Source organism: Macrosteles quadrilineatus, unplaced genomic scaffold (assembly GCF_028750875.1).
Source record: "Macrosteles quadrilineatus isolate MER2022 unplaced genomic scaffold, UCM_ALF_1.0 Scaffold_3__2_contigs__length_128488019, whole genome shotgun sequence".
Lineage (NCBI taxonomy): Eukaryota > Metazoa > Arthropoda > Insecta > Hemiptera > Cicadellidae > Macrosteles > Macrosteles quadrilineatus.
Window position 1 is genome coordinate 60,657,334 of NW_026542596.1, and position 26,112 is coordinate 60,683,445.

A 26,112-nucleotide genomic window follows, 5' to 3' on the forward strand; every position below is an offset into this window, starting at 1 on the left:
AGTTTGTCAAGTAAAAAGTTTTTACTTTTTATTCTAAAAAGACCAACCTTTATTTCCATTATTTTTGTACATAAATGTATCAGTATTATTTTTACTGTGGTGGAAATTTGAAGTGTTTTTCGTTTAAAATTGATTTAGTCAAATTCATATGGAACACCCTATATTTTATCAAGTTTTCGGATAGAACATGCAATTTAAAAACTTTTATTCTCGACATTTTTTCGATAAACCCACTCGTTTAGGAGTTACAGCCTATGGAACAATGACTTCCGGTGTACATTTTACATCTTGTAGCTCCTAAACAAGTAGGTTTATAGCGAAAATGCAAAGAGTAAATAAGTCAAATAATTCTTAAAATTGCATCCACATTCCATAAAGACCATAAAAATCTTTAAAAATATTAATTCTATTATTTAAAAAATGGCGGCCATTTTCCAAAATGGTGGCAAACTTGAAAAGTGGAAAACTGTGTATTTTATGGTCTTTATGGAATGTGGATGCAGTTTTAAGTAGTGATGGTCGGATCCGGATATCGGACTACCGGATCCGCCGGATCCGAGCTAGAACCGGCACCGGATCGGATCCAAAAAATTCCGGATCTTGGGCTGGATCTGGTTTTGATGGATCCGATTTTTTAAAATTTTTTCCCGATTTCTTTCCTAACACAAAGCTGTCTGTATCACTGTACAACCCCGATTTTTTTACCAACACAAAGCAGTCTGTATCACTGTACAACCCCGATTCGTTTACTAAACACAAAGCTATGTGTATCACTGTACAATCCCGATTTTTTTACTAACACAAAGCTGTCTGTATCACTGTACAACCCCGATTTCTTTACTAGCACAAAGCTGTCTGTATCACTGTACAACCCCGATTTGTTTACTAACATAAAGCTGTCTGTATCCATGTAAGAGACCGATTTTCCCCCGATTTGTTTACTAACACAAAGCTGTCTGTATCACTGTAAAACCCCGATTTTTTACCAACACAAAGCAGTCTGTATCACTGTACAACCCCGATTTTTTCCCGATTTTTTTTACTAACACAAAGCTGTCTGTATCCATGTACAAGACCGTTTTTTCCCCGAGTGTTTGTCTCTTGATGCAAACAACTTATATGGCAAGGCCATGTCTCGATGTTTGTATCTACAGGGAGCGGCAAAATGATCTGACGGTTTTCTTTGCTGCCCTGTCAAGTGAGTGATTGGCGTAGGGTGGTGGGAATAGAGGCATTACAAAGCCAACGTGTGAACATTTTTAGTAGCCACGGAGCCGTGGGACAGCTGAGCACCATGACTTTGTAGTAGAAGTGTTTTTAAAAGTGGCAATTCCAGTGTAGCTGTTCAGTACACGTTTCAATGTGGGCCAATGAAGAAAAGTCCCAACTCGAAACACCATTTTGCTGTAGGTGGGTAACATAAGAGCTACTAGTTCAGCATTGAAACTAAAATCTGACTACGTGGTGTGAAACTAAAGAGAGTGAGAAAGACTATGTGGCGTGATTGAAAGTGTGATTCGTCACTCATAATGACAACTTTGTCATCACTACTTGTTCTGAAAAAGAGATGCGCTTTGCATAACCACTGGGCTTCAACTGTTGCAGTTGCACGATTGCCATTTTGTATGAATGAAAATGCAGATGGTATTGTAATACTCTTCTACTGAGCGGCCAGACAAGTGCAGAGCTGCAGCTTATTTACGTTTAGGCAGCTGAGGACTAACTTCCACAGCGTATCTCACTCTCTCGGCGCTCTCTGGTGTCCGAGCTGACATTGGACAGCCTGTTGACTTTTTTCAATGATATACTAGTAGCTCTTAAGTTACCTACTCACAGCAAAATGTTTTTTTTGAGTTGGGAATTTTCCCCTTGGACCCATATTGAGAAGTGTACTAAGCTACACAGGAATTTCCACTTTTAAAAACACTTCTACTACAAATACATGTTTCTCAGCTATCCCACGGCTCCATGGCTACTAAAAATGTTCACACGTTGGCTTTGTAACGCCCCTATTCCCACCACCCTCCGCCACTCATTCGCTCGACAGGGCGGCAAAGAAAACCGTCAGATCACTGACTGGTAACTTGGCAAGGCCATGACTCAGTGTTTGTCTCTTGTTGCAAATAACTTATATGGCAAGGCAATGACTCAGTGTTTGTCTTTTGATGCAAATAACTTATATGGCAAGGCAATGACTCAGTGTTTGTCTCTTGATGCAAACAACTTATATTGCAAGGCCATGTCTCGATGTTTGTATCTAGATGCAAATAACTTATATGGCAAGGCCATGTCTCAGTGTTTGTCTCTTGATGCAAATAACTTATATGGCAAGGCCATGACTCAGTGTTTGTCTCTTGTTGCAAATAACTTATATGGCAAGGCAATGGCTCAGTGTTTGTCTTTTGATGCAAATAACTTATATAGCAAGGCCATGACTCAATGTTTGTCTTTTGAAGCAAATAACTTATATGGCAAGGCCATGTCTCAGTGTTTGTCTCGAGATGCAAATAACTTATATGGCAAGGCCATGTCTCAGGGTTCGTCTCTTGATGCAAATAACATATATGGCAAGGCCATGTCTCAGGGTTCGTCTCTTGATGCAAATAACTTATATGGCAAGGCCATGTTTCTGTGTTTGTCTCTTGATACAAATAAATAACATATATGGCAATGGCATGTATCTTTTCAAACTGAATCCGACCCGATTTTTCGGATATCTGCACACCTCTAGTTTTTAGTTTTGTACCTGGATGATAAGCTAATGGCCTATAATCTCGTCTCGAAAATATCCCGTTAGTATTTCAATGTCACCCGATGCTTCGTGATAAAAAATAATAAAAGTATGATTTAAATTGACATTCTGTTAATTACGTTTTTTTTTAACCCGCCCTTATGACAGTGTGTATCTGGATCCAGATCCGAATTTTTCAAGATCCGGATCCGGTGTACCGACATTTTCTTGGATCCGCCCATCACTAGTTTTAAGACTTATTTGACTTATTTACTCTTCGCATTTTCGCTATAAACCTACTTGTTTAGGAGCTACATGATGTAAAATGTACACCGGAAGTTATTGTTCCATAGGCTGTAATTCCTAAACGAGTGGGTTTATCGAAAAAATGTGGAGAATAAAAGTTTTTAAATTGCATGTTCTATCCGAAAACTTGATAAAATATAGGGTGTTCCATAAGAAATTTCAAAGTTGACCGCCATATTGGAAAATGGCGGCCATTTACAAAAATTTTATTTTTAATTATTTTTTAACCTCTTTACAAACAAGGGAATGTTCCCCATTTAAAGTTTGCTGTAAAATCATTAGTTACTGAGAACCCAATGGTGGCACACTTAAAAAAAAAAAACACCCTGTATATTTATAAATATCTACACACAATCTGCCACACTAAAAAAATAGGATTAGAGAGGTTTAAATCATCTAGGCTATGCTACTGACTTATTAGAAAGGTAAATATTGATCCTCATGTTTATCTCATACACTGAGCGACTATTTTTGAGCTGCCAAATCTTCGTCTCATTTTGCATGTTTGATTTTTTCTAATACACAATGGTTTTTGGTCATTGACTATTTTTAATTAGTACCATCCACTGACTGCAAAACAAAGAATGCATTAAATGTCTAGAATTGCCGTGGATATTCTCAAATATATTGTGTTTGGTGTACAAGTTTTAACAATTCACGTTTCCATACATGTTGATATATACGAGTTTTTGAAATATTTCTGTTTGCAGCTGGGTCAACGAGTGAAGACAACACGCAGATCTTTGTAATGAACAACTACTTTGGTATTGGCATTGATGCTGACTTGTGCCTGGATTTCCACAACGCAAGAGAAGAAAATCCAAATAAGTTCAACAGCAGGTTGGTAAAATGATTAGTTTTTCAAAAGATCTTTATGAATGGAGGAGCTAGTATAAATAAGTTTAATTAACACTACAGAACGGTCAGGTCACATATAATTTTAAACTTAGGTTTCTATTTCGTCAAATCTATTTCAGGCTGTGAGTTTTTTTAATTGAAACTCCAGTTTTTTTTCAGTTTTGAATCCATTATCAGTAGCATGATAAATTAGCAATTAGGTAAGTAAAAACACCTCAAAATAAAAGTAAAGCGATATTCCTCCACTCAGCCACAGGTTTAAGACTAAAAGGAGAAGGTAAGCAGAGAGGTATGTAGTTGTGAGAAGTAGATGAACTGTGTGGCTCAGTTCAGATGCCTTAAACTCTTAAACCAATAAAGATCTTTTGAGTACAGACGGACAGTGACAGGGAAACGTACAGGCTTACCATGGAATTTCTTGTTACTCAATTGTACGATTAGGATTTCATTTTAATATATTTTAAATCACTGGTTATTTTTTTTAAACTTTTTGTATGCCTGTGCCATTTTTTTCTGTAAAACTTACACGCAATCATCCCATGGTTCTCTTTTACTCAAGTAATTGTCTGGGTGGCAGAGTGGTTATAGTGCTCGCCTTTAAATCTGAAGGTCGCTGGTTTAAATCCAAGCGAGATCGTTTCCAGACCCAGATGCCATTTGTCATCGAGCTATGAATTAATTTTGCTATCTAACAAAAAGGTTGACATTAGATGGTCAGACCAGGGTTTGGACCGTTCCCTTTAAAAACGTAAAAAATTCCACTGGCGTAAAAACACAACAAAAAAATTGCAGCCTATTGTTTTCTGTTCAGATTGCACAACAAAGGTGTGTATGTGAAGATGGGTCTGCGCAAGATGGTGGGTCGAAAGATGTGCAAGGATCTACACAGAGAGGTGAGACTAGAGGTGGACGGCAAAGTCGTGGACTTGCCACCTGTCGAAGGCATCATCATCCTCAACATTCTCAGGTCAGTCCTCATAAAGTGCTACAGTTTTTGTTGTACTTGTAGGGTTTTTATTTTTTTTATTTTGATTTTTTACCTTCGGAAATAGTATATTGCGCTACAAGGCCGGAAAGTAGGTGTTTACAGTACGACCATGATAGTCCCCGTGCAAGGCTTGCCGAGTGTGAAAATTTCATACTGTAATCACCTTACAGGTTGAGCTGTGTACGATATTTTTTGCGTTACTACCCTCAGCTAGTTTTGAAAATCCTAAACGTTAACAATCCCACCGCTCCTGAGAGGGTTTTAAAATATTGAATCAGCACAGAGACAACAGATATTTTACAATTTCGCGGGCAAAACAGTCGGCGCCCGGCAGGGAAATGAGTGAACACGCTGAGCCAGTCAGTGTTTTGTTCGTTTCCAATTATTAAACTCCACATATTTTTTCAAGAAATTAACTACAGTACTGTACCAAAAATACCTAAGTACAAAAACCATTTTGTTTCATTTACTGTATCCTAGAAACTGTATTTTTAATACTGTTTGCTTTATTATGTGTCTATTAGGCATTTTTAGGTTATGTTTGAAAATCCGAACAAATTGGTAATCTGAACTACCTACCCAATTGGTTCGGATTTTGACGCTCTACTGAATATTTTACGATCATTTAGAAATGTAGACTAACATAACCTTACTACTTTTTGGATCCTTTCAACACTTTGAAAACATGGAGTATTCTTACTTGTACCTGTTATTGGGTTTATCACGCAATAGATTTTAGCTCATTTTTTTTTAGACTTAACTATTATTTCATGTTAAATTTCTTGACATTCTCTATCGTGATGCATCTTCTAAAAAGGTTAATTAGTAAATTCACAACACTACATGACGGTGCTAATAACCCAAGTGATTCAATTAACGCAATATTTTCATTGTTGGGGTGGACGTGTTTATACGCCCTGAGGATTAGTTAGATTCGTGGATAGCATAGCATTGTTGTAGCCTATTGCAAAACTGGCCAATTACTGTAATCTAGCTGACTTAACCCTTTTTGTAAACAACGAAACTTCTGGTCCAAAAAGAGTACAGAAAAAAGCTGCTTGTGTAGTGTGGCAAAATATTGTTACAGGCTTTCTAAGAAATTTAGACTGCCTCTCAGGAGTTGTGGGTCTTAGCTGTGGAGTAAATTCTGAAAGATAACTTGTTTAACTGTGGATTGTTGACAGCTGGGGTTCAGGGGCCAATCCGTGGGGACCGGAGAAGGAGGACCAGTTCTCCAAACCCAACCACTGGGACGGCATGTTGGAGGTGGTGGGGGTGACTGGTGTGGTCCACCTAGGGCAGATACAGTCAGGCCTACGGTCTGCCATGCGCATCGCTCAGGTAACTCCAACAAGCTTCTGTACCTGTACTAAGTCCTCCTAGCATCATGAAACATTTTGGTCTACAAAAATTAAATTAAACCCTAGACTACCTACATAGGCTAATAATCAAACAAAAACGACTAAAAAGAGTCAAATGTTACCAATCTGTTGTCTTTAAAAATCAGATATTTTAGTTGTGTCTCGAATGATTTCAAAATCTAATGGAATTGTTTAATGAAGATCTACCAGAACAGAATTTTAAAAAAAGTGGGTCTATAATCATTGTTGGGATTTTGAAAATGCACTTACTGATATAAAAATTTAATTTATTACTGAAATTGTACTGGGTTACATGGATACCAGATGAGTTTATTATACTTAGTTAACACTCTGTATGTTGTGTTGCAGGGCGGCCATATAAAGATCCACTTGAACTCTGAGACACCCGTGCAGGTAGACGGAGAGCCGTGGGTCCAGAGTGCAGGCGACGTGGTTGTACTCAAGTCCGCACTCAAGGTACGAAACATTCTCTTGCCTTTAGATCACCTAATTCTAGCTCTTAAGGTCTTAATACTTTACTTTGAAATGGCGACCATACAACAACATGCTTTAGTAGATTTTTTATAGAAGTAAGTTTTTACTCAATGAACAAAGTGAAGGACTCCGTTATAAGAATCTAGTGCTTTCGCAGGGAAATATAAAGCATTTAGTTGTAATTGATCAGCTTGGTTTTAATTTTTTTCTTTAGAAATAGGTGTACGAATTATTCAATGCAATATCTTTAAACGTAGTCCCCACAATCATTTTTATTTAATTTAAGTTGCAAGATTCTCAGGTAAACTAACTGAACGCTATTCCTTTTCAAACAATGTCTTGCCAGTCAAAATTTAAACTAATGCATTGAATAATTCCTATCATTAAAATCAATTGGCTAATGTTTCATAGATACTCATCATCAAACGTTTATTCCTTAGTAATTACTGTATACTCAATGCTATGCGTATTAAGCTTCCTGAAATATGTGTAACTATAATGATAACAAAATTTAAAATATTAAAATTTTACTTTTGTTTGGCATAAATAGTTGGGCTATAGGATAGATTTGTGACATCCACAAAGGCTTAAATGCAGGTATCAAATTAAGTCAGCTAGGAGAAAATCAATTATTATGAAATATTAAATATCATTACTTTCAAGAACCATGTTCAATTGTAAACAGTCATGAAAGCAACAGTGCTTTAACCTTATAAATCAACATCTAATCTTAATCTATAATATTGCAATTTAAATTATTGCCTAATAAAGATACCTAAACATCAGTAAAAACTCCTTTAAATACAAATAGTGCTTAAAATGAAAACTAAATATGACAATTAACTTGTTATCATAACCCACAGGCAACAATGCTGAAGAAAAATAAGATCAAGCGGCGCAACACTGAGCCTAACATCGTGCCCGCTAACGGGGAGGGGGGCAAGAGCACGGACGAGTAACCCTCCCACTCCTCCCTCTTTTGCTTGTTTCACACGTATTTCTTAGCAGTATTATCGTTCACGCTTAACTATCGTAGGTCTTAGATTTTATACAATGCTCAGGTGTTTATTATTCACAGCTGTTTGATTCCTTTCTTTCCTTTTGCACTTATTATTTGTGGTTTGTTTTTTTCTCGGCCCTGTTCCCCTCCCCTCTGCAGGCGACCATGTTGAAGAAACTGAAAGGCAAGATGAAGAGACGCAACACGGAACCGTTCATGGTCCAGGCGCCTCACACCCAGCTGGTGCTGCCCCCTGATGGCGACATCAGCAACCACAACAACTTCTGAGCTGGGCTTACCTCCCACCTACCAAGGACTACTACGTGTTTTTATTTTTTTAATGTAATTTATCGAAACTGTATTTCTTAAGAAAACGAGTAAACTGTAACGATAGAGTCGTTACAAGAGTATGGTACTTTTTACCAAAACCGATGCCACGAATGTGACATTACACAAGAAATGATTTGTGTCTCGGATCTGTCAGATCGTGTTGTTTCTCACTTTATTTTTCCATTACGACTCAGGAGTCTCTGTCGGCGTAGACCGACTCTTCTAGTCAACTCGGGTTCTAGTCATATTTATTGTTTATGTAAGCGTAGTTAGTTTATATTAAACTCAAAAGTAGACAGTTTCGTTTTGTTCTATCGAATTGTATTTAGTCTTTGTTACTAGTTTTATTGTACAAAAATGTTGTATGTATCGTTATTTTGTTATGAATCTGGCATTCAATGAAACCGACCGTGGAACGCAAAAAGAAAAGTTGTCAGAAGCTGGAGATCTGTTCCCTGAGAGTTGGCTGCTACAGAGCGAGGTCGTGTCACCTACGAGACAGCGGCTGTGATGTGAGAGTGAGAGGACACTAGTGCACACGCAGGATGTTCTGAGAGAAGGAATGCTAGGCCAGTTATACTAATGAAGGCTCCTCTTGGCAGCAAACGTCAGGAACCGGTCGGTGGTGATTTTAAATAGAAATAAAATACCTCTCCTGCTAAATGTATTGTGTCTAATTTTCGATTGAAGCTGCTAGCAGTCAGGGCGCGGCTACACTGTGGGTGTGGCCGGGCCGTGTGGCTTGTCGGTCCTCCTGACCGGATGTGGACCACCGACGACGTGCCAGCCTCTACCTGTGGTTGGGGCTCAGTTGCTCATAGGTGCCTATCCGGGGCTCTAACCTGTGGGCAATACACACGGGTGGATGCTGGCTTCAGCTCTATGTTTTATCGCTTAGCGTCATATCGAGGAGAGAATCGATCACTTTTCCGTATGAAAAAGGAAAATTTGATGTGCTATGTATACATAATATATATAAATATATATAAATAAATATATATACTACAGTTTTTACGTTATTCTAACATCAGATAAACCAGATTGCAAGAACTCTAAATGACTTCCCGAAAGTATCGAGCGTGTGCTACAGCGCATGTATTTAACGAGTTCTATTGCAATAAGGTAAATCCATATACCGTTATAGTCTCTATTTCTCTCAAAGGTTATTAAATGTAATTATGTCACAAAATAGACATAAATTGTGAGTAAAATAAATAGTATTAATGGTCTTAATTGTGTTTACTTTGTGTCCTGTATAACTCCATCTCAACATACTTAAACACTTGTTTTTCAACCAATTTAATGTAGCTTATTTTCTCATAGTAAAAAAAAATGATCAAACAATTATAATTTCAAATCTTATTATTTTATTGTGTATAACAGATCAAAGAAAATAATCAGATTAAAATTTTAACTGCTGTTCCTAACAACTATTGTGTTAAATAGAAATTTAGCATCAATGGTAGTTGAACTGATTTTTAAAGCTCATTCAGTTTAAAAACATTAACGTAAAATATGCCCTTGAGTGCAGATTTAAGATAATATAACTACAACCAACCAAAACCCTGAACCTCAACCAAAATGCATACCGATCATTCGATCAATTACACAGACACAATATAAGGGAAATCAGTAAAGCATAAAAAAAGCCGGATACACTCTGTGTCAAAAGTAACCCTACACCCAAAAATTTAACAACCCACCCAGCAGAAAAGAACAAAGGTGTATACAAAATTAAGTTAAAACAAAACCTCCATGTACAAAACAATATATTTGCTACACAAATAGATCGTTTAACCAACTTTTCAAAAAATAACACTAGTCACTACAATTCTACATCAATAGTAGCAAAACACCTCTCACACATTTTGGATTTTAATAATTTCATAATTTTCTAAACTGTCTATGAAATAGAAACTAATTTCCCTGATCTGATAGCTTTTACACTTTTTTCCTCTTTCTGATAGAGTTCTGTTAGTTGACTCAATTCAGAATCTATGGCGCCGGAATTTGTTCCTTAAAATGAGTTTAACCGGTAATATAATCTAAGAAAAGTTTACTAATCTAGTTTCGTTATTTACTAGTTAGGTATTGGGCGTTTGAATAAAACAGTTATGACTTCTTTACAAAAACATTTATGATCGAGTCCAACAAATATTCCATTTCAAACTATTAAGTCTCAAACTACTGAGAAAAACAATAGGCTACAAGTACTCTGCAAATTATAGTTCTGTTACTCAATACAATTTGACTAACAATATCTTCTAGCACACAAGGTTTCAAAATTAACTTACAATAAACGTGTGAATACAATGGAAAAATAAAAGTTTTTGTCAGGTTTCGAGGTTTCATACCTCAATCTAATCCAAAATAACACTAAAAGTTAGAATACACTTATGGAACCATGGGAGTGACAAGCTCTTAGCATGGGCCATGTTGTACTTGAGCAGAGGTTCGGTAGCGGGGGGCCCTGTCTGGTACAGAATGATGTGACTGACAACACCCAGGGGCCCTGCGGGGGCGACGTGGAACATGACTGTAGCCTCATCCTGCGGTACACGCTCAGGATCGCACTGCCGAGGTTGGTACACTGCGCCCCCCGCCATGACTAGCGACACTGTGTCCTGCTTGACCTGGGACGACCACACCTGGTCATGCTGCAGCGACATGTGGCAGCCATCAAACAATCGGGGAAGCTGCAAAAAATGTAATGAACGGTATCAGCAAACTAGGCTATTTACTTTCTTCCATTCGCTTGACTTGTAAATTCTGTATATTGACATGTACACTACAGACATCATTTAACTATTGGCACAGAAAACATACTACTATAACCCAGAATGCCAACCGCATGGTAAAAAGCATTAATTGTTTTGAGAGAGCTTTGCCTGTCAATTCGTAGGCAGCGCCACCAGCGTTGCTATGCTAAAAATGAAAAAAACTATGCCTAAACTATGCTTTTTACCATGCGGCTGGCGTTCTGGGTTATAGTAGTATGTTTTCTGTGCTATTGGTACAACTTGGCATTCCATCCTTATGTTAAAGTTGTCGCCAATTTTTATCAAAATCTACATTGCGCTGATCTAAATTACTGATTTTTGTTGAATCCCTGGAAAAATTGCAAATATATAAATGTATCTAGTTACATTTACAAACTACATGCTTCAAAATGTAATTGATAACAGTTTTGTTTTGTTACACGCTCTCAAATATTTGGCGATTTCAGTAATTTCGTAATATAAAATAGTAGGTACAGTAATTTTGGTATATATTTATAAATGACCTTCCACCATATTAAATATAAATACTATAGAGGAAGGGGGAAAACAAGAAATTTAAAATGTGGTTTTAAAAGCGTTGGTTTAAGACCACTGGAGATAGAAACTTGTGCAAAAATAGTTTTGGTTTTTGATAAGCTGAATAGGGATGAAGGGAAGGCAATTCAAGTAATTTAGCTCATTGAGAGTACAGTACCTGGTTCAAACTTGTATTGTAAATTAACAAAACAATACTGTACAGTAAACAACACTGCAAAGTGAATCTTTTCTATTTGAACTGAATTGAAAAGGCTGGTTTAAATAATGGTCGTAGGTAAAAGTGTTTAACAATTATTAGACAGTTATATGGCCACGAACATTGCTTGACGAACTTACAAGCTGTTCTTTATTGAGTCTTGCTTTATAGAAGACTTTAGAGGAGGGGTAGTCAGTGGTGCCGCAAGGTTCGTACTCTTCGACTGTTACCAGCTCGTTGGCCTTCAGACACGACGAGACCCAATCCATCCCCACGACACTGCAGCCACTCACGATTGCCAACATTACAGCTGGGGAGGCTTCACACAAGTTGGAGGCAGACTTGTTGACCACTACATGAGTTATGTCTTCCCTGAACAACAATGGACAATCATTTATGGTGATACCCTTGACACAGCAAACCAATGATACATTTATATTGTATACTGGCTGCTGTACCCGTGCTACGCAATGGGAAGATGTGCTATACCGCCTAATCTATCATACTACTGTAAGCTAACTTAACAGGTTTAGTACCGGCCGTCACACTCCTCTGTATGTAGTCTCCAGACACCTGGGAGTGAGTGTGTTAACAATGAAAAATCTGTATAAATCCTTATGTATTCCCTTCCCACCAACTAAAGGACTAACAATCACTAATTATATCTAAAGGTTTTGCTTATAACCACTTATTGCCAAATATAATATAATCAGCTGGTTGGTATGCGGTAAAATCTCATAACAGTACAGTAGTACGCAATGAAACACCATTTGATTAACCTGGCGGCAAACAGCTGTTTTCTGGACTAAAAAAATGCATGGGAAATTTGTTTAAACATTGTTATGTAGCGCAAAATATTGTACGTCACTCATCCAATTTTTTTAATTAGTTGTCATTTGACTGATAAATTCCTAGGAGGAAATTATCATTTTTAAACAGTTTCACAATATTAGATAGAAAGTATTAAGCCTGGTATTTGAACCATAATCCTACAAAAGATCAAATAACTACTAAACTTACAATAAAATACATAAAAAAAATTGTCAACACATAATTCTTACGTGAAGCTAGTAGAGAGGGTAAGGTTGAACTTGCGACAAAGCTCCATGATATCGTCTAGTTGAGATTGAGACAGTTTTGCTGCTACAAGAACCGCCCGAGGTGTGACAGGGACTCTGGGAGGTGGCGGGGCCCTCACACGGGGGCAACTCAACATCACAGCCCTCGTCTCTTCATCCGCTAGTGATCTGCAGGAGGGGACAATTTTTCTTAATCCTAGGTTGAAACCTTGTAAACTAGATTGAATCCGACTATTCTTATATTTCATATATAGGTAGAAGGACGTACAGCTCGAGGTAAGCTCAGAATCTTACGACGGCCCTGAAGGGACATTTCAGTTTCTTTTTGTCTTTCATTCACTTCGACTTTATTCTCGAAGTACTTCGACATTATTCTCAAAGTACTTCGACTTTATTCTCGAAGTACTTCGACTTTTTTTCTCGAAGTACTTCGACTTTTTTCTCGAAGTACTTCGACATTTCTATCTTAGTCTAGTTTTACTTCAACTCAACTTCAATACGAATACGTTCATTCTATTCTGTTTCTAATTCTTTCTCTGTCTGCTGTCTCACTGTCTCTCGTCTCTGTCGCACTCAGACCTAATAAAATCCTTGACAGAGTCAATATCAGAAAAGTGTTTCCTTCTATGAAGTCCGAGCTTCTTGGTATACCTTTTAAGTGTCCAAACTTACAACTGTATAACTGTATAACTTACAACTGCATAACTTATGCAAATGTTATGCTTCAATAAAAGAATTGCAAGTATTTCAGGCTGTTGAAGGCCTAAACTAAAATATTGTTCAATCAGTTCATTAATGTCATATTCCATTATGTGTCCTAAAGCTCAAACCTTTTTCTATCTGCCAATTTTTATCAAAAAAATGTCTACATCAGAAACACCCCTAAATCAACAGTTAGTTGGGTTGTGGTTGCCGTAAAATTATAACAAACTATAAGCACATAAGCTAATAAGCAGCTAATAGCTAACAAGCTAATAAGCACATTCGAGAATAAAGTCGAAGTACTTCGAGATTAAAGTCGAAGTACTTTGAGAATTAAGTCGAAGTACTTCGAGAATAATGTCGAAGTACTTCGAGATTACAGTCGAAGTGAATGAAAGACAAAAAGAAACTGGAATGTCCCTTCAGGGCCGTCGTAGAATCTCCTTGGCATACTTTAATACTTTACTTTGAAATGGCGACCATACGTAAGTAGGTATTTTAAGCCAAGTATGAATGGAGATGAAGTGTAGGATTAGTGGCGCGATCTTGTAGTCTTGTCTTTAACTGACATATTCCTTAGACACAGCTGTTAATAGCCCATACAGCCAATGGCAACTAAGGGACCTACAGTGGGATCCAAACCACATATTTGCCTTGTAATCAACGAATTGGTCAAATTATCAGGATAGTACTGCAGATAGTCGTACTCACTAGTGTGGACATTAATCTACACCAGGGAGTATCGCATCCACAGTGCATGCCTATAAATATCCACAATTCGTGACCTCCTAGTAGCTGGATTACAGGACAACGCCACCGTCCCCAGTGGCGTCATTTCACCAAATCCTTGGGGGGGGGGGGGCAAACACCGGGGGAATGGGGGGTATGGAATACCCCCCAGGAACGAAGGGGGGTCCTCCCCCAGAAAATTTTGCAGTTTTGAAACAAAAAAAAGAGGGGTTTAAGCTTATTTTAATTGTCAAAAACACTTCAAATAAAAAACAATTATGAGTAAAATTTATTTCAATTTAGGCAGAAAATTAATCAAACTAAGAATTATTGACAACAGACAGAAACACAATAATTTTATGTTGGTAAGATAGTCATCTAAGAAACGTGATCAATAGTTCCATGATGTATTAATGTTATGTTTGTTATGAGATTCATGACCAATTTCTCTTGTACAACATTTAGCAATGAATACGGTTGTTCATAGCCTATAGTTTTTTAGTTTATTTTGTTTTTTAAATAAAATACAAGTATTTAAGAACTTAAAAGCAAATCAAATTTTATCACCAATAAAATAATTTGACACAAAAGTACAAAAGGTTTTATTTAATTATATTAAATTGGTAGTCTACTATGTTAAAAAAAATTACGTAAAATTTATACACGTATGTATAATTTTAATGCTTGAATAATTCATAAAAGTAAATGACAAAGCAATGCTTCTAAAAAATCTGAATTTTTATGTATACTGTATATATAAACTAGAAGTAAGTGGTTTATCGTACAGCACCAAACAGAAAAAGTAAATGAATAACAAAACTACTAATTTATGTAAACTCAAAATGTGCTATCTAAGACAATAAAACAATAATAATTTTTGTTTCAAATTACTGTACAAAAATGTACAGATTTTTGTCTGCTGTGCTTTTTAGGATTTGACAGGAGAAAATATTTGTTTATTGGCTAGTACAGCATATTTTTCTCTCTAGCCCAGGATCCAAGGGGGGCAAATGCCCCGCCTGCCTCCCCCCCAAATGACGCCCCTGACCGTCCCTGTCTTAAGGGCTATAGGATGAATCACCTAAAGATCATAAGCATGATCTGAATCCTCCAGGACTCTCAAGTTCCCTTCTAACAACTAGAAGACCAACTGTGCCAACATAATCAAACATAATATCTACATCCAGCTCAATTATATCAACATGATTCTCATGTAATTCAAAATTCAGGTCAAACCTAAACTAAGCGTTATCACACACCTCTGTAGTGAATGGTAACTCACAGTGCTGTGTTGTTGAGAGCAGTCCGCTGGTGAACGTCTGCGCCGTGACTCATCAGTAACCTGACCATGGCGTGGTCTCGGCGTATCACTGCTTCTACTAACGCCGAGGTGTTGAGGTTAGCCGGAGTATTGACAGCAGCTCCTGCTTCTAGGAGAGTCCTCACCACGTCAATACTACCTGACCCCACCGCATCACACTGTAAACAACATACAAGTTATTTAATTATCAATCTTTGATGGCATATTGTGAGTAAAAAATATGTCAGCAATCAAATATATTTTGGGGATTTTTCAAAAAGGAATAGGAATCTGAGGGACTGCTAGATACATAAAAAAGTTAAACAAAACATAATAATGATATTAACATTTTGTCCTAATGTACGGCTTATTTGGATAGTTTATTATAATATGTTATGCTGTTTACAAACCAAGTAAAAAGTACTTCTAGGAATAATTTGAAAAATTAGAAGTGGACATAGCTGTAACGGACTGCCCCTGCAAGGTTCAATCAGTTCAGTTGTCTATTTCAAGTGATAACAACAGGCAATAATTGATCAGACATTTTTAAATACTCCACCGCAGCAAACTTGCAGACTAAGCGAATTTCCATTTGCCTGATCTGAAAACATTTTTACCAAAATATTCCATTGAACATGTCAGATTTATATAACAAATAACATCTAAAAGACATTAGAGTGAACAACTAGCCTACTTAGGTTTCCAAAAAAATTTGTGTAGTGTAGGCCTACATACATGCACTTATGTGATATTTGGTGTTGTGTCAAATAAAAGCAGGTATTTACACTAATGAATAGTATTTTAAATGTGTTCAGGAGGCTAAAACTCAATAAAATGTAGGCTACTTACGTTTGCTACTACGGGGAAGGCAATAGGGTTTTTACAAAAATATTAGAGGTCAAAAAACAAACCATTCTGTGACTATTAAGCATACAAAACTTCAATACCTATACTGAATTCTAAACAAAAAAATCCAAACCAAAATAAAATCCCTATTCAAAACATCTCAGTACTTCTACAAAATAGTGTAGAACTTAATCCCAAAAATTTTTTAGGCTTATTAATTGTAGATTTATTTACGCTCCGAATGTCATTAAATTTGGGTAGTTTTAGCGAATTTCCCATAAGGGAATAAGCTATTACCCTAAGACCTAGACCCGGGACCGATTTACTTTTTCATTTTGAGTTCCCCATAGGCCAAAAACACCATCCGTTCAAATTCATATATATATATATATTTATATATATGTCCGTTAGCGCGATAACTCGAGCAAAAATGATCCAATTTTGATGAAATTTCGTATAAACGTGTAAACTTACGTTTATTTGAACTAGTTCGCGAACCAGCATGATCGGACCATGGGAACGGGGGTTTATGGGGGGTTTTATGGGGTAAAAATGGAGTTTTCCCATTTTTGACCCGAAAAACATAAAATTTTGCAATTTCTTTCCAAACTATTTTGTAGAGCTTAAAAAAACAAATAATTTAGTTTTGAAGCTTTATAATGCGCCTAATGGTTACGGAGAAAATTCCAAAAAATTGTAAATTTAAAATTCCCATGTTATTCTTATGGAGAATAAATAAACTGTTGTAGTTTGCTTGTTTATGGATATATTTTAATCAAATTTGGCAATTTGGTTTATTTCATACTAAGCTATCAATATTTCAATAAAAAAAAACACCTCAATATCTTCCCCGTAGCAGCAAACCTAACTACTCACTAAAATTAATGTTATTTAAATAGGAAATAAATCTGAAAATTTTATAGGGAATATTTTAGCAGAAATCAAGCCGAGTAAATGGAAATTCGCTTAGTATGCAGGTTTGCTGCGATGGGGGTATTTACTTAAGTTATCATACTGAAACATGCATATAAATTTGAAATTGTGTTTTTAACATCTGGGGTATAAAAAGGTAAATCAGTCGGGTCTAAGTCTTAGTATGAGACCTACAAGTAGCTTATCCATATGGGAAATTTGCTGAAAAGATTATTAATCTATCTATACTTATTTAATACGCAAGCAGGTTTTTTGTGACAATTACTCCTTCGAAACTACTGAACCGATTAACATGTTTTTGGTGTCATTGGAAAGAGCGTAACGTGGAGTTGTGCAGGAAACTTTCTTTTTAGGGAAATAATTAGAGTGAGGCCCTGGGTCCCTTTAAAGTTTTGTATTTCTCCATAACATTAACATGGGAAACAAACATTGATATGAAACTCCAGCTGTTGTCAGAAATTAAAAGTGAGAAGAATTATATTTTTATTGTAAACAGTCAATAAGTTTGCTAATTTGAATACATAGTTTGCTATGAAACAGTGGCGTAGATAGCCTCTTGTCATGGGGGGGGGGACACCGGGGGGTCTGGGGGGTATGGAATACCCCCCATCAAGTAAGGGGGGTCCGGGGGCCCTTTTTTAAGCGTTTATGAAGTGAAATCTGGTGTTAATACTTAATAGAATTTTATGCAATTTTGTTGCAACTTTTTGCTTTAATTGCAAAAAGCAATTAACGTTGCAGGTGGACTAGTTTTTTATTACATTTATTTTTAAAGTACTTAGGCTAGGCTTTTCGTTATATGATAACATTTAACGTTATGTTTCTCTATCCTTTAACACTGAATATTTTGATTAATATGTTTACGCCACACAACACTATTTTGACGAACTTCCCACGCAAGGATTTAGTCCAGAAAACAGCTGTTTGCCGCCAGCTTAATCAAATGGGGTTTCCTTGCGTACTAACTACTGTACTGTAATGAGTTTTACCGGTGACCAATCAGCTGATTATACTGTATTTGCGTGGCAATGAGTGATAAACAAAAAAAAAACCTCTCTTAGAGATTACGACTAGTGATTTTTAGTCCTTTAGTTGGTGGTCATATATAAAGATTTGTAAAGATTTAGTAGTATGGCGTAAACTATTGTATGTAACTCATCCAAAATGTGTGTACCGGACTCGTATGGTAATCTCGTACTCGACCTCGTCTCGCACGGGAACGACCACACTCGTCCGGTAAACACTTATTTTCAGGACTAGTAACGTAATATACTATAACGTGACTTGGCCTATTTAAAAAAAAATATTTCAAAGGCGAGTAATAAAATCACTTAACTTCGTTGTTCCATTGCCACACCAGCTAACGCCTTCAAATATTTCTTTTTGGGGCGAAAAACCCGATCAGTTTACTTTACAGACACTCAGAACACTCATGAGACACCAAGGAATACGAAAATCATAAAAACACACTGGCACAATAATTAACACCAGACGACAGATCAAGCGTAGTGTGGGTGACGGGGTAGAGGAGGAGGGTGTCGTCGATGGGCGGTTGAACGCGGAACGTCCGGTGACTCACGTCTGTTTGGCGCGCAAATATCCCACCCCACCACTGCTACCGGCATGTAGTTTATCTGTTTCCATTTATTCATTGATAATGAAAGTATACGTACAAACAAACAAGCTTAGTACAATTGGCATGGCATTTGATTAACTATTTTGTTGCTCACGTTAAAACGATTAATTTCAGGTAGGTGTAAAAGGTGAAGTGGTGGCGGAAGGAGGAGGGGCGGATAGGCTGTTGACCTTCCGTGACTTGTGTCTGTACTCTGTTTCGGTGCAAAAGCCATACTACTTTCACTGGCATTGCAGTTTATTTACGGTTTATTGATATTGAAAGTATACTTACGAAAAACAAGCTTAATACAATATAGAAGTAAAATTAAAAAGATTCACTATTTCATTGCATACGTTAAAACATTATTTTTTAAATGTTATTACAATTTTTTTACCCATTATAGGTTGAAGGGGGGGGATATATCCCCCTGATCCCCCCCCCCCCCCCCGTATCTACGCCACTGCTATGAAATATTTACTAATTGAATTTGGGTGGGCTTAAATATTACAATGGGAAAAAGCGAGAGAGCCTGGATAATTTGATATACAAAAGGGAAACTGAATTAACACTGTGTTGCATTTCTTGGTAATCATTTAAAGAGCCGATTTGCAAACTATGGAAACATAGGAAAGTCATAGAACACCAACAAGAAGAAGAAATAGAAATAATGTATTTTTTAAATTTATATGGACAATCTAATGCGGCTATGAGTAAGGCTATTTGTAGAAAACACTAAAAAACTAGATCAGCATTTGAAAAATGATAAGATATTTACATCAAATGTTGATTATATCCATCTGTTATGTACATCTTGAGTATTTCCATAATCTTTGAATCGAATCTTTGAAAGTCATCAGAAATTATGACTCTTATTCGTTTTAAAATAACGCCTGTAATACTTAGCAATTGCTCGAATTCGAGCAACAGGGATACTAGTACTTATTTAATACGCAAGCAGGATTTTTGTGACAATTACTCCTCTGAAACTACTGAACCGATTGACATGTTTTTGGTGTCATTGGAAAGAGCGTAACGTGAAGTTGTGCAGGAAACTTTCTTTTTGGGGAAATAATTAGAGAGTGAGGACCCGGGGCCCTTTAAAGTTTCGTATTTCTCCATAAGATTAACATGGGAAACAAAGATTGTTTTGAAACTCCAGCTGTTGTCAGAAATTAAATATTCCTACACCTTCCTTATTATCTACAAATTGGCTAAATAACTTAGGTACGGTACTTTATAAAAGCTGACAGCCTTTTTACGTTGAATTAAATTGTAAGCTTACCTTATCCCGTCCATGGGCAGTTTAATTGTAAAAAATTAACCCATTAAACTGGAATAGGACTGTTATGTAAATTGTGAGTATTTCCATTGGTTAATAATCTTTTAGTTGACTCTTTTAAAATCATTGGAAATTATGACTGTTATTAGTTTTTAAACAAGTAATTGGTTTATAAATAACTCCTGTACTTCTTTGAAATTGCTCGATTTCGAGCAACATGTACACTAGTATTTATTAATATATAAAATAAATCTACTAAAAATTACATAATGCATACCAAAGGAGTCCAGTTAGCGTAGTCTTTGACATTAGGTTGGGCTCCGTCTTTAAGCAACTGCTGTACCACACTAAATTTACCCTGGAAATAAAACCATAACTTTAAAAAATAATGTACAAAACAACCTCTGAAAAATATTGTTTAAAAGTTGATCTTTAGATTGAGCAAACTTAATTTAATATTTTTTATTTAAACATATCATAAGAATGTTTGTCAAAAAGTTCATGGAGTTTTGATTTTTTGTACCATTTAAGTTAATCTGTAAAATAAAAGCTAAGAATATACAAGATCTAATAGAGTAAGGAGATTCTTGAGGTTACTTTTGTTTCTTTAAAAAGCGTTTGTCAATTTTGAAAGCTTGCATATAAAATTAATGAACATGGACAGCAGTAACTTGTGTGCCCATATCATAAACTCTAAGATTATGCAATACAAAGTAAATCACGGAAATCTCACCTGTCTACATGCAATCTGAAGTGGTGTCTCCCCTCTAGAATTCACTTTATTGGGATTGTGAGCTTTTTTAGCTGAAAACAAAATCGGAGTGCTGCTTTTGGGAGCTGACTTAGGCTTTGGAGTTGATGTCACATTCACTTTCTTGACTGTAGGTTTTGGAGAAGAGAACTGGTTTTTCATTTTTGAGATTTTCTTATCTTGGTTTTCATTTGGTGGTGACATACTTGCGTGTTTTGCTCTGCGAGGGGAACTACTCCTACTACCGCTTCTGCTACTTCTCCTCAAAGATGAACTTGTCTTTATTTCCTCAGTTTTCATCGGGTCACTCTGCTTGTCAACAGGTATTTTATGTTTTGTTTCACCACTTTTTCTCGTCGTGGTTCTTGTACAATTTTTAATTTTTTCTTCAGTTTTTTCATTTTTATCCAGAGCATTATGGATGTCCGGTTTTGACTTGGATGAAGAAATTTCTGCAACTTGTTTTTCGCTGCTGTAAAATTATGTTTATATATTATATTGTTCTATATAACTAGTGAGCTTACTCTTTGGTCAACTCACACTTTGGTTTTCACTCTAATTTACAGTAATCGTAATCTGTATTCGGTTTTTGTAAACTAGTCCCGTAAAAAAAAAGTGGGAAGGGAACCACTGTGTTACAAGAAACACAACAACTTTACACTACTCAAAAATTAGAACAATCAACTGTTACTGACAGTAGTCCTAATTACAACCAAGAAGGCTGTCATTGACAATATATTCATTTTTTTACAGTAAAAAGTTTTTTTTTATTGTGATAAACTGGACTCTTTCCCACTCACCTCAGATTGATCCTAACAAAAAATCCTTAAAACTAAGGCCTTCAAGCTCTTTGGTAGGCTACATCTAAAATCTATTTTAAAATATAAATTTAAAAAAATTAATGTTTCATAGGTTTATTAACAAAAAATTACAACTATACTTAATTTATACAACAAACTAGCTGTACTCACGGGCTTTGCCCCGTTTAACTTCATAAGTATTCGCATGGCTCAATCACGTCCCGGTTGAAGTTTGTTCGCTACGCTCACTCACCTTTAGGCTAGTTCCCTGCGCTCACTTGTTTCAGGTTAGCTCGTTCGCTACGCTAACTCGCCTCCAGATTGATGTTCGTTCGCTACGCTCACTCACCTTTTGGTTGCAAATTAGCTGTTGTCATAAATTTTAAAAAGTCATCCCTTTTATTGTTTATAATACTTTGATACAGGTTTTTATGTTTTAATATTTAACATTGGAGAATTTAAACGTTGTTAAGTGCACAGGTGTGCTGCGATTGGGGTATAATAGGCTACATTTGGACTTATTCAAAAGTAAAATAGTTTTCTGTGCTGCACTCTGTAGAAACACTGTGGCACTATTTCAAATCATGACTAATGCTAATACAGAATGTTGTAATTATTCAAACGTACAAAACAGTTGGTGAAAGTAAACATCTGCTTCTAAATTATATTTATTAGTAAACACTGTAGATCAAAAAGTCTGACATTGGCCCACTTAAAACCCTCTGTGGCAGAGCCCTTTTGACAGATCTGCACCAAACTTCACTCGAACCATCCTTGAAAGATGCTTAATAATGCCTGAAAGTTTCATTACAATCTGTCGAGCGGTTTCGGACACACACATACATAGTTCCTCTTTTATAGATATAGATATATCATTTTATATTTCATACCATTTTGATACCTGAGAGGCTACTCTGATGGCTAACAACAGTTTGTTGAGCATTAAGTCTGGGGCCATATCTTGAGGTGAAGTTGGAAAATGGCATTTCGGGCATCTCGCACTGACTTCAACACAAGACGCACAGAACGAGTGTTTGCACCACAACAGCTGAGGATCAACTGGGAGTTTCTCGCTAAATAACAACAACAATTCATTAAGGAAATAGGCCTATAGGTTTTGTACTATGGATGAGTAGGGTCAATACGTTTTCAGTAATATTGCTAAGAACGTATATTGCAGTAATATTGGGGGTGTTTGTGTATACAGGGTCCAAACTCAAACAAGAAACGTGTTTTTTTTTTCATAACATATGCTTTTGTTGTTTATAGGGTTAGGGAACTTTAGCGGGGCCAACGTAAACTACACTAGTTTACGTTGGCCCTCACTTTATCCCCGGTGGTCAGTAGCATACAGGCAAAATTTTAGCGGCATCACAGTGGCCCGTAAAAGACTCAGGTAAGTGGCGCAGTAAAATATGGCAGCGATACCACAGTTGACAACCGCCAGAACCCGATCATGCAAACTCTAATGCAAAGTTTGCGAAGTAAGAAATTCCTAATTTTTCCACAGAATCGTAGCAATTTATGGGAACGGTAGGCCTACTGGATCTAAGTCACGAATAAGGTTAACTATCAAGGAAATTGATTAGAATTTTTCCATCCCTATTTCCAAGTTAGTCTGTGAAACACAGCTCAATCCAAGTTAGTTGATTGGCTATCCTTTAATAACATTTTTAAGATTAAATTGATGTATTAGTAGGCTACTGGTTACTATTGCAGTCCTACTGTACCAGCTCAAACTTTCCTGGGTTTTATATATTCTGACCACGGCCCAAAAATGCCTGTATTTGGATCTTTTTACTTATCATTTCATTATATATACAATAACCAATTATTTTTTTTTTTTAAGATTCCTGTGATAAAGTATGAGTTTTAATTGTTAAGGCCTGTACGTAGGCCTACAAAAATGTTAAGCAAACATTTTAAGATTGCTTCACTTTAACCTGAGGTTTGAGATGGATATAACATCCATAGCATATAACTATAGGCCTACCAAAAGAATAATAAATTTTTCGAGGGAGCCCATTGGCAAATTGCACATTTTCACAGTTGAAAACTCTTTTCAAAAATTTCACTAAGGTAATCAGGTAATCACAAGGAGGTAATCAGCATACAATTTTTTTTGTCTGTTTTGGCACGGAACCTAGAATAAAGTAAAAATAATCAAATGCAGGGGGGAGAGAAACTAACGGGAAACAAGGCATACCTAGGTCCCTGCACTGGATCATAAGCTTTAAATTGACACCTCGATCGTAAGAATTGGTTAAAAGGGATGAGTGAAATTATTGGGATGTAACATAGAAAACCCTTATTGTAAGGATCAACTCACCAGACAAAACATTTGAGTTTGTTTTCCAAAGTTGATATTGCATCTGTTGTTTTAGTCCAGCTTATGCTCATTGTTCCGCAATCAAAGCTGAAAACTCTCCTAAAAAAATATTGTAATGGTTATGGCACTCACAAAGTAAACAAATAAATTATAATAACAACTAGAGCAACTTGTTGAGAAACAAACAAGAATATGACATAGGCCTAACAAGGATCACATTCCTACTCTGTCAAGGCATGGAACTGTCCCATAACTTATTTGAGTTTGAGTTTGTTGTAAAAATTCCTAACTTAACTTGTGTTTTTATTAAACTAAGTTACCTATTTGTGTTCCTTAACTATGGTAAATTTTGCCGAGGTCTGCTAAATTGTGTTACACTAACTTACTGCCCCCTTTCATCATCGCCACCATCAGGTGGACAGCTAAATTTTGTTAGGGTACATTATAGAATAGTTTATAGAAACTAGGAACCATTCTGAACCCCACGGGCTAAAAGTGTCAAATTAAATCTACAGGTATTTTTCATCTAGGCTACTGAGCTCAATAACCTATCGATTGATTGTTTATTATTAAGTTACAAGCTTTAATTCTACAGCTAGGCCTAAGTAATATTTTAATTTCTTCTTACAAGTTTAGGAAAACTGTGTAAAATTCTTAGAAAAGAGTATAAGGCTAGATATATTGGAACAACTAAGTCTAATATATTACAAAGATAAGTTTAGGCCTATCATAATGGTCGCACTTAAAAATACCTGAAGGAAAGTTAAGTTAGGTCTACTTAATTAGTTAGTAGAAGTTTCAGGGAGATTCTTCGTTAAATAATATTAGATTAGGGATATTATGAATCATCGTACCTCAGCGAAATAGATTTAGTTCGGTGATGTGATGTGTGATTTATTAAACTTGAAAGTAGAATTCGAACTCGAATCGAAGTGTACGTAAACAAAATAAAGCAAGTAACTAGTAAAAAATTGTCTAAACTGAAGAGAACGAGAAAAGACAGATTAGATAAGATTATACAGACTACGCGACTACACTCACACTGCAACTCTGCAACTAGCACTAGCAGAACATTAAAAGGCGGGAGCAAGGATAATCATTTCGTCTTCACAGCGGTTAATTGGAGCGGATTGAAAATGTACGCCAGACGAGTAGCGAAAAGTACGTTTTCCTTCGTCATACGTATTGTCATACATACATTCATGGGATAAAGTTAACGTTTGATTAGACTGTTTGTTCCATATTGTATATTTTTCATAAAATAGTTCTTTGAAAAAAATAGTGTATATGCAGTGTATCTTGGATAAAACCACCAAAAGTACAAAATTATCTGACCTTAGAAATCTGCGTAAAACTAAAATAGTGTATGTGAAAAATCCAATTTATACATCTTAATAACAGTATATTTTTATCACTAGGGCCTAAAAGTGACCCTTCTTGACCCGAGAACAAGTTTTACGATCGAGGCGAAGCCGAGGTCGGAAAATAAGCGGGGTTAAAAAGTCATTTTTTGCCCGTTTGGTGAACTATATTTTTCGTCATATTGCATCATTAATTAACAAACAAAGCTATAGAAAACTAAATAATTTCTGTAAAGACAACATAACTTCTCAAAACGACTTCCAATTTTTTTTTCAATTCTGCTAATTTAAATAAAGCAGCTGTTTAGTAATTTATTCAATCATTTCGTCTATTACGGTTGTGCTACAGTACAATATTATACCATCGATATATCGAGTAATCGACAATAATTTGCTAAAACCTTGTACCAATAAATCAATCGATAAATAATTTCTATCGATACGATTGTCACAATCTCAATTTACAAATTTATACAACAGCTAATTTTTACTGCCTAGAGACTAAAATTATAAAAATACTACTTTAAACCCACAACGAATGCATTAAAAACGGCCATTTTTGCTGCAGTATGACGAAAAATTTCTTTTGTATAAGAAAGGTATACGCTTAAATTACTCCCTATTTTACAATGTTAAAGAAAACATCATAATTTATTGATTTCGGCAAATAAGTGTGTATTAATATGTTTAATTGTCCTTCAGAGTACAACACACAGGACGCGGCACGTTATGACGCGTTAAAACAAATATGACTTAAGTAATGCCAATGCGAAGAAACACACGAGATCGTCAAGGCGCGGCGC

The 26,112-nt window shown here is 36.1% G+C and overlaps 2 protein-coding genes across 5 annotated transcripts in view; one reads left to right on the forward strand and one right to left on the reverse strand.

The window, feature by feature from the left end:
* Positions 1 to 9,302, forward strand: part of LOC128988761 (diacylglycerol kinase theta-like) — a 45,349-nt gene extending 36,047 nt beyond the window's left edge. Inside the window, exons 14-18 of one of the 2 annotated variants that reach the window (XM_054410375.1) lie at positions 3,748 to 3,877; positions 4,707 to 4,862; positions 6,068 to 6,224; positions 6,614 to 6,721; positions 7,603 to 9,302. In XM_054410375.1, the coding sequence (XP_054266350.1) occupies positions 3,748 to 3,877; positions 4,707 to 4,862; positions 6,068 to 6,224; positions 6,614 to 6,721; positions 7,603 to 7,698 (647 nt within the window). In that variant the 3' untranslated portion in view covers positions 7,699 to 9,302. The remainder of the gene's footprint in view (positions 1 to 3,747; positions 3,878 to 4,706; positions 4,863 to 6,067; positions 6,225 to 6,613; positions 6,722 to 7,602) is intronic. The other variant, XM_054410374.1, reaches the window with a different exon arrangement.
* An 886-nt stretch (positions 9,303 to 10,188) lies between these two features.
* LOC128989704 (BRCA1-associated RING domain protein 1-like) lies at positions 10,189 to 24,990 on the reverse strand. Of its 3 annotated transcripts, none has more exons than XM_054411707.1 (9): positions 24,803 to 24,990; positions 23,949 to 24,035; positions 22,510 to 22,692; positions 20,802 to 21,291; positions 20,346 to 20,426; positions 15,375 to 15,571; positions 12,644 to 12,829; positions 11,723 to 11,954; positions 10,189 to 10,765 (listed from the first exon to the last, which is right to left on the reverse strand). In XM_054411707.1, the coding sequence occupies exons 2-9, from the start codon at positions 24,017 to 24,019 to the stop codon at positions 10,430 to 10,432; spliced, it is 1,776 nt and encodes a 591-aa protein (XP_054267682.1). In that variant the 5' UTR covers positions 24,020 to 24,035; positions 24,803 to 24,990; the 3' UTR covers positions 10,189 to 10,429. The 3 variants fall into 3 exon arrangements, with proteins under 3 accessions (XP_054267682.1, XP_054267680.1, XP_054267683.1); XM_054411705.1 differs by having other exon boundaries at positions 23,949 to 24,047; XM_054411708.1 differs by lacking the exon at positions 22,510 to 22,692 and having other exon boundaries at positions 23,949 to 24,047.
* Between the last annotated feature and the right edge of the window lie 1,122 nt (positions 24,991 to 26,112).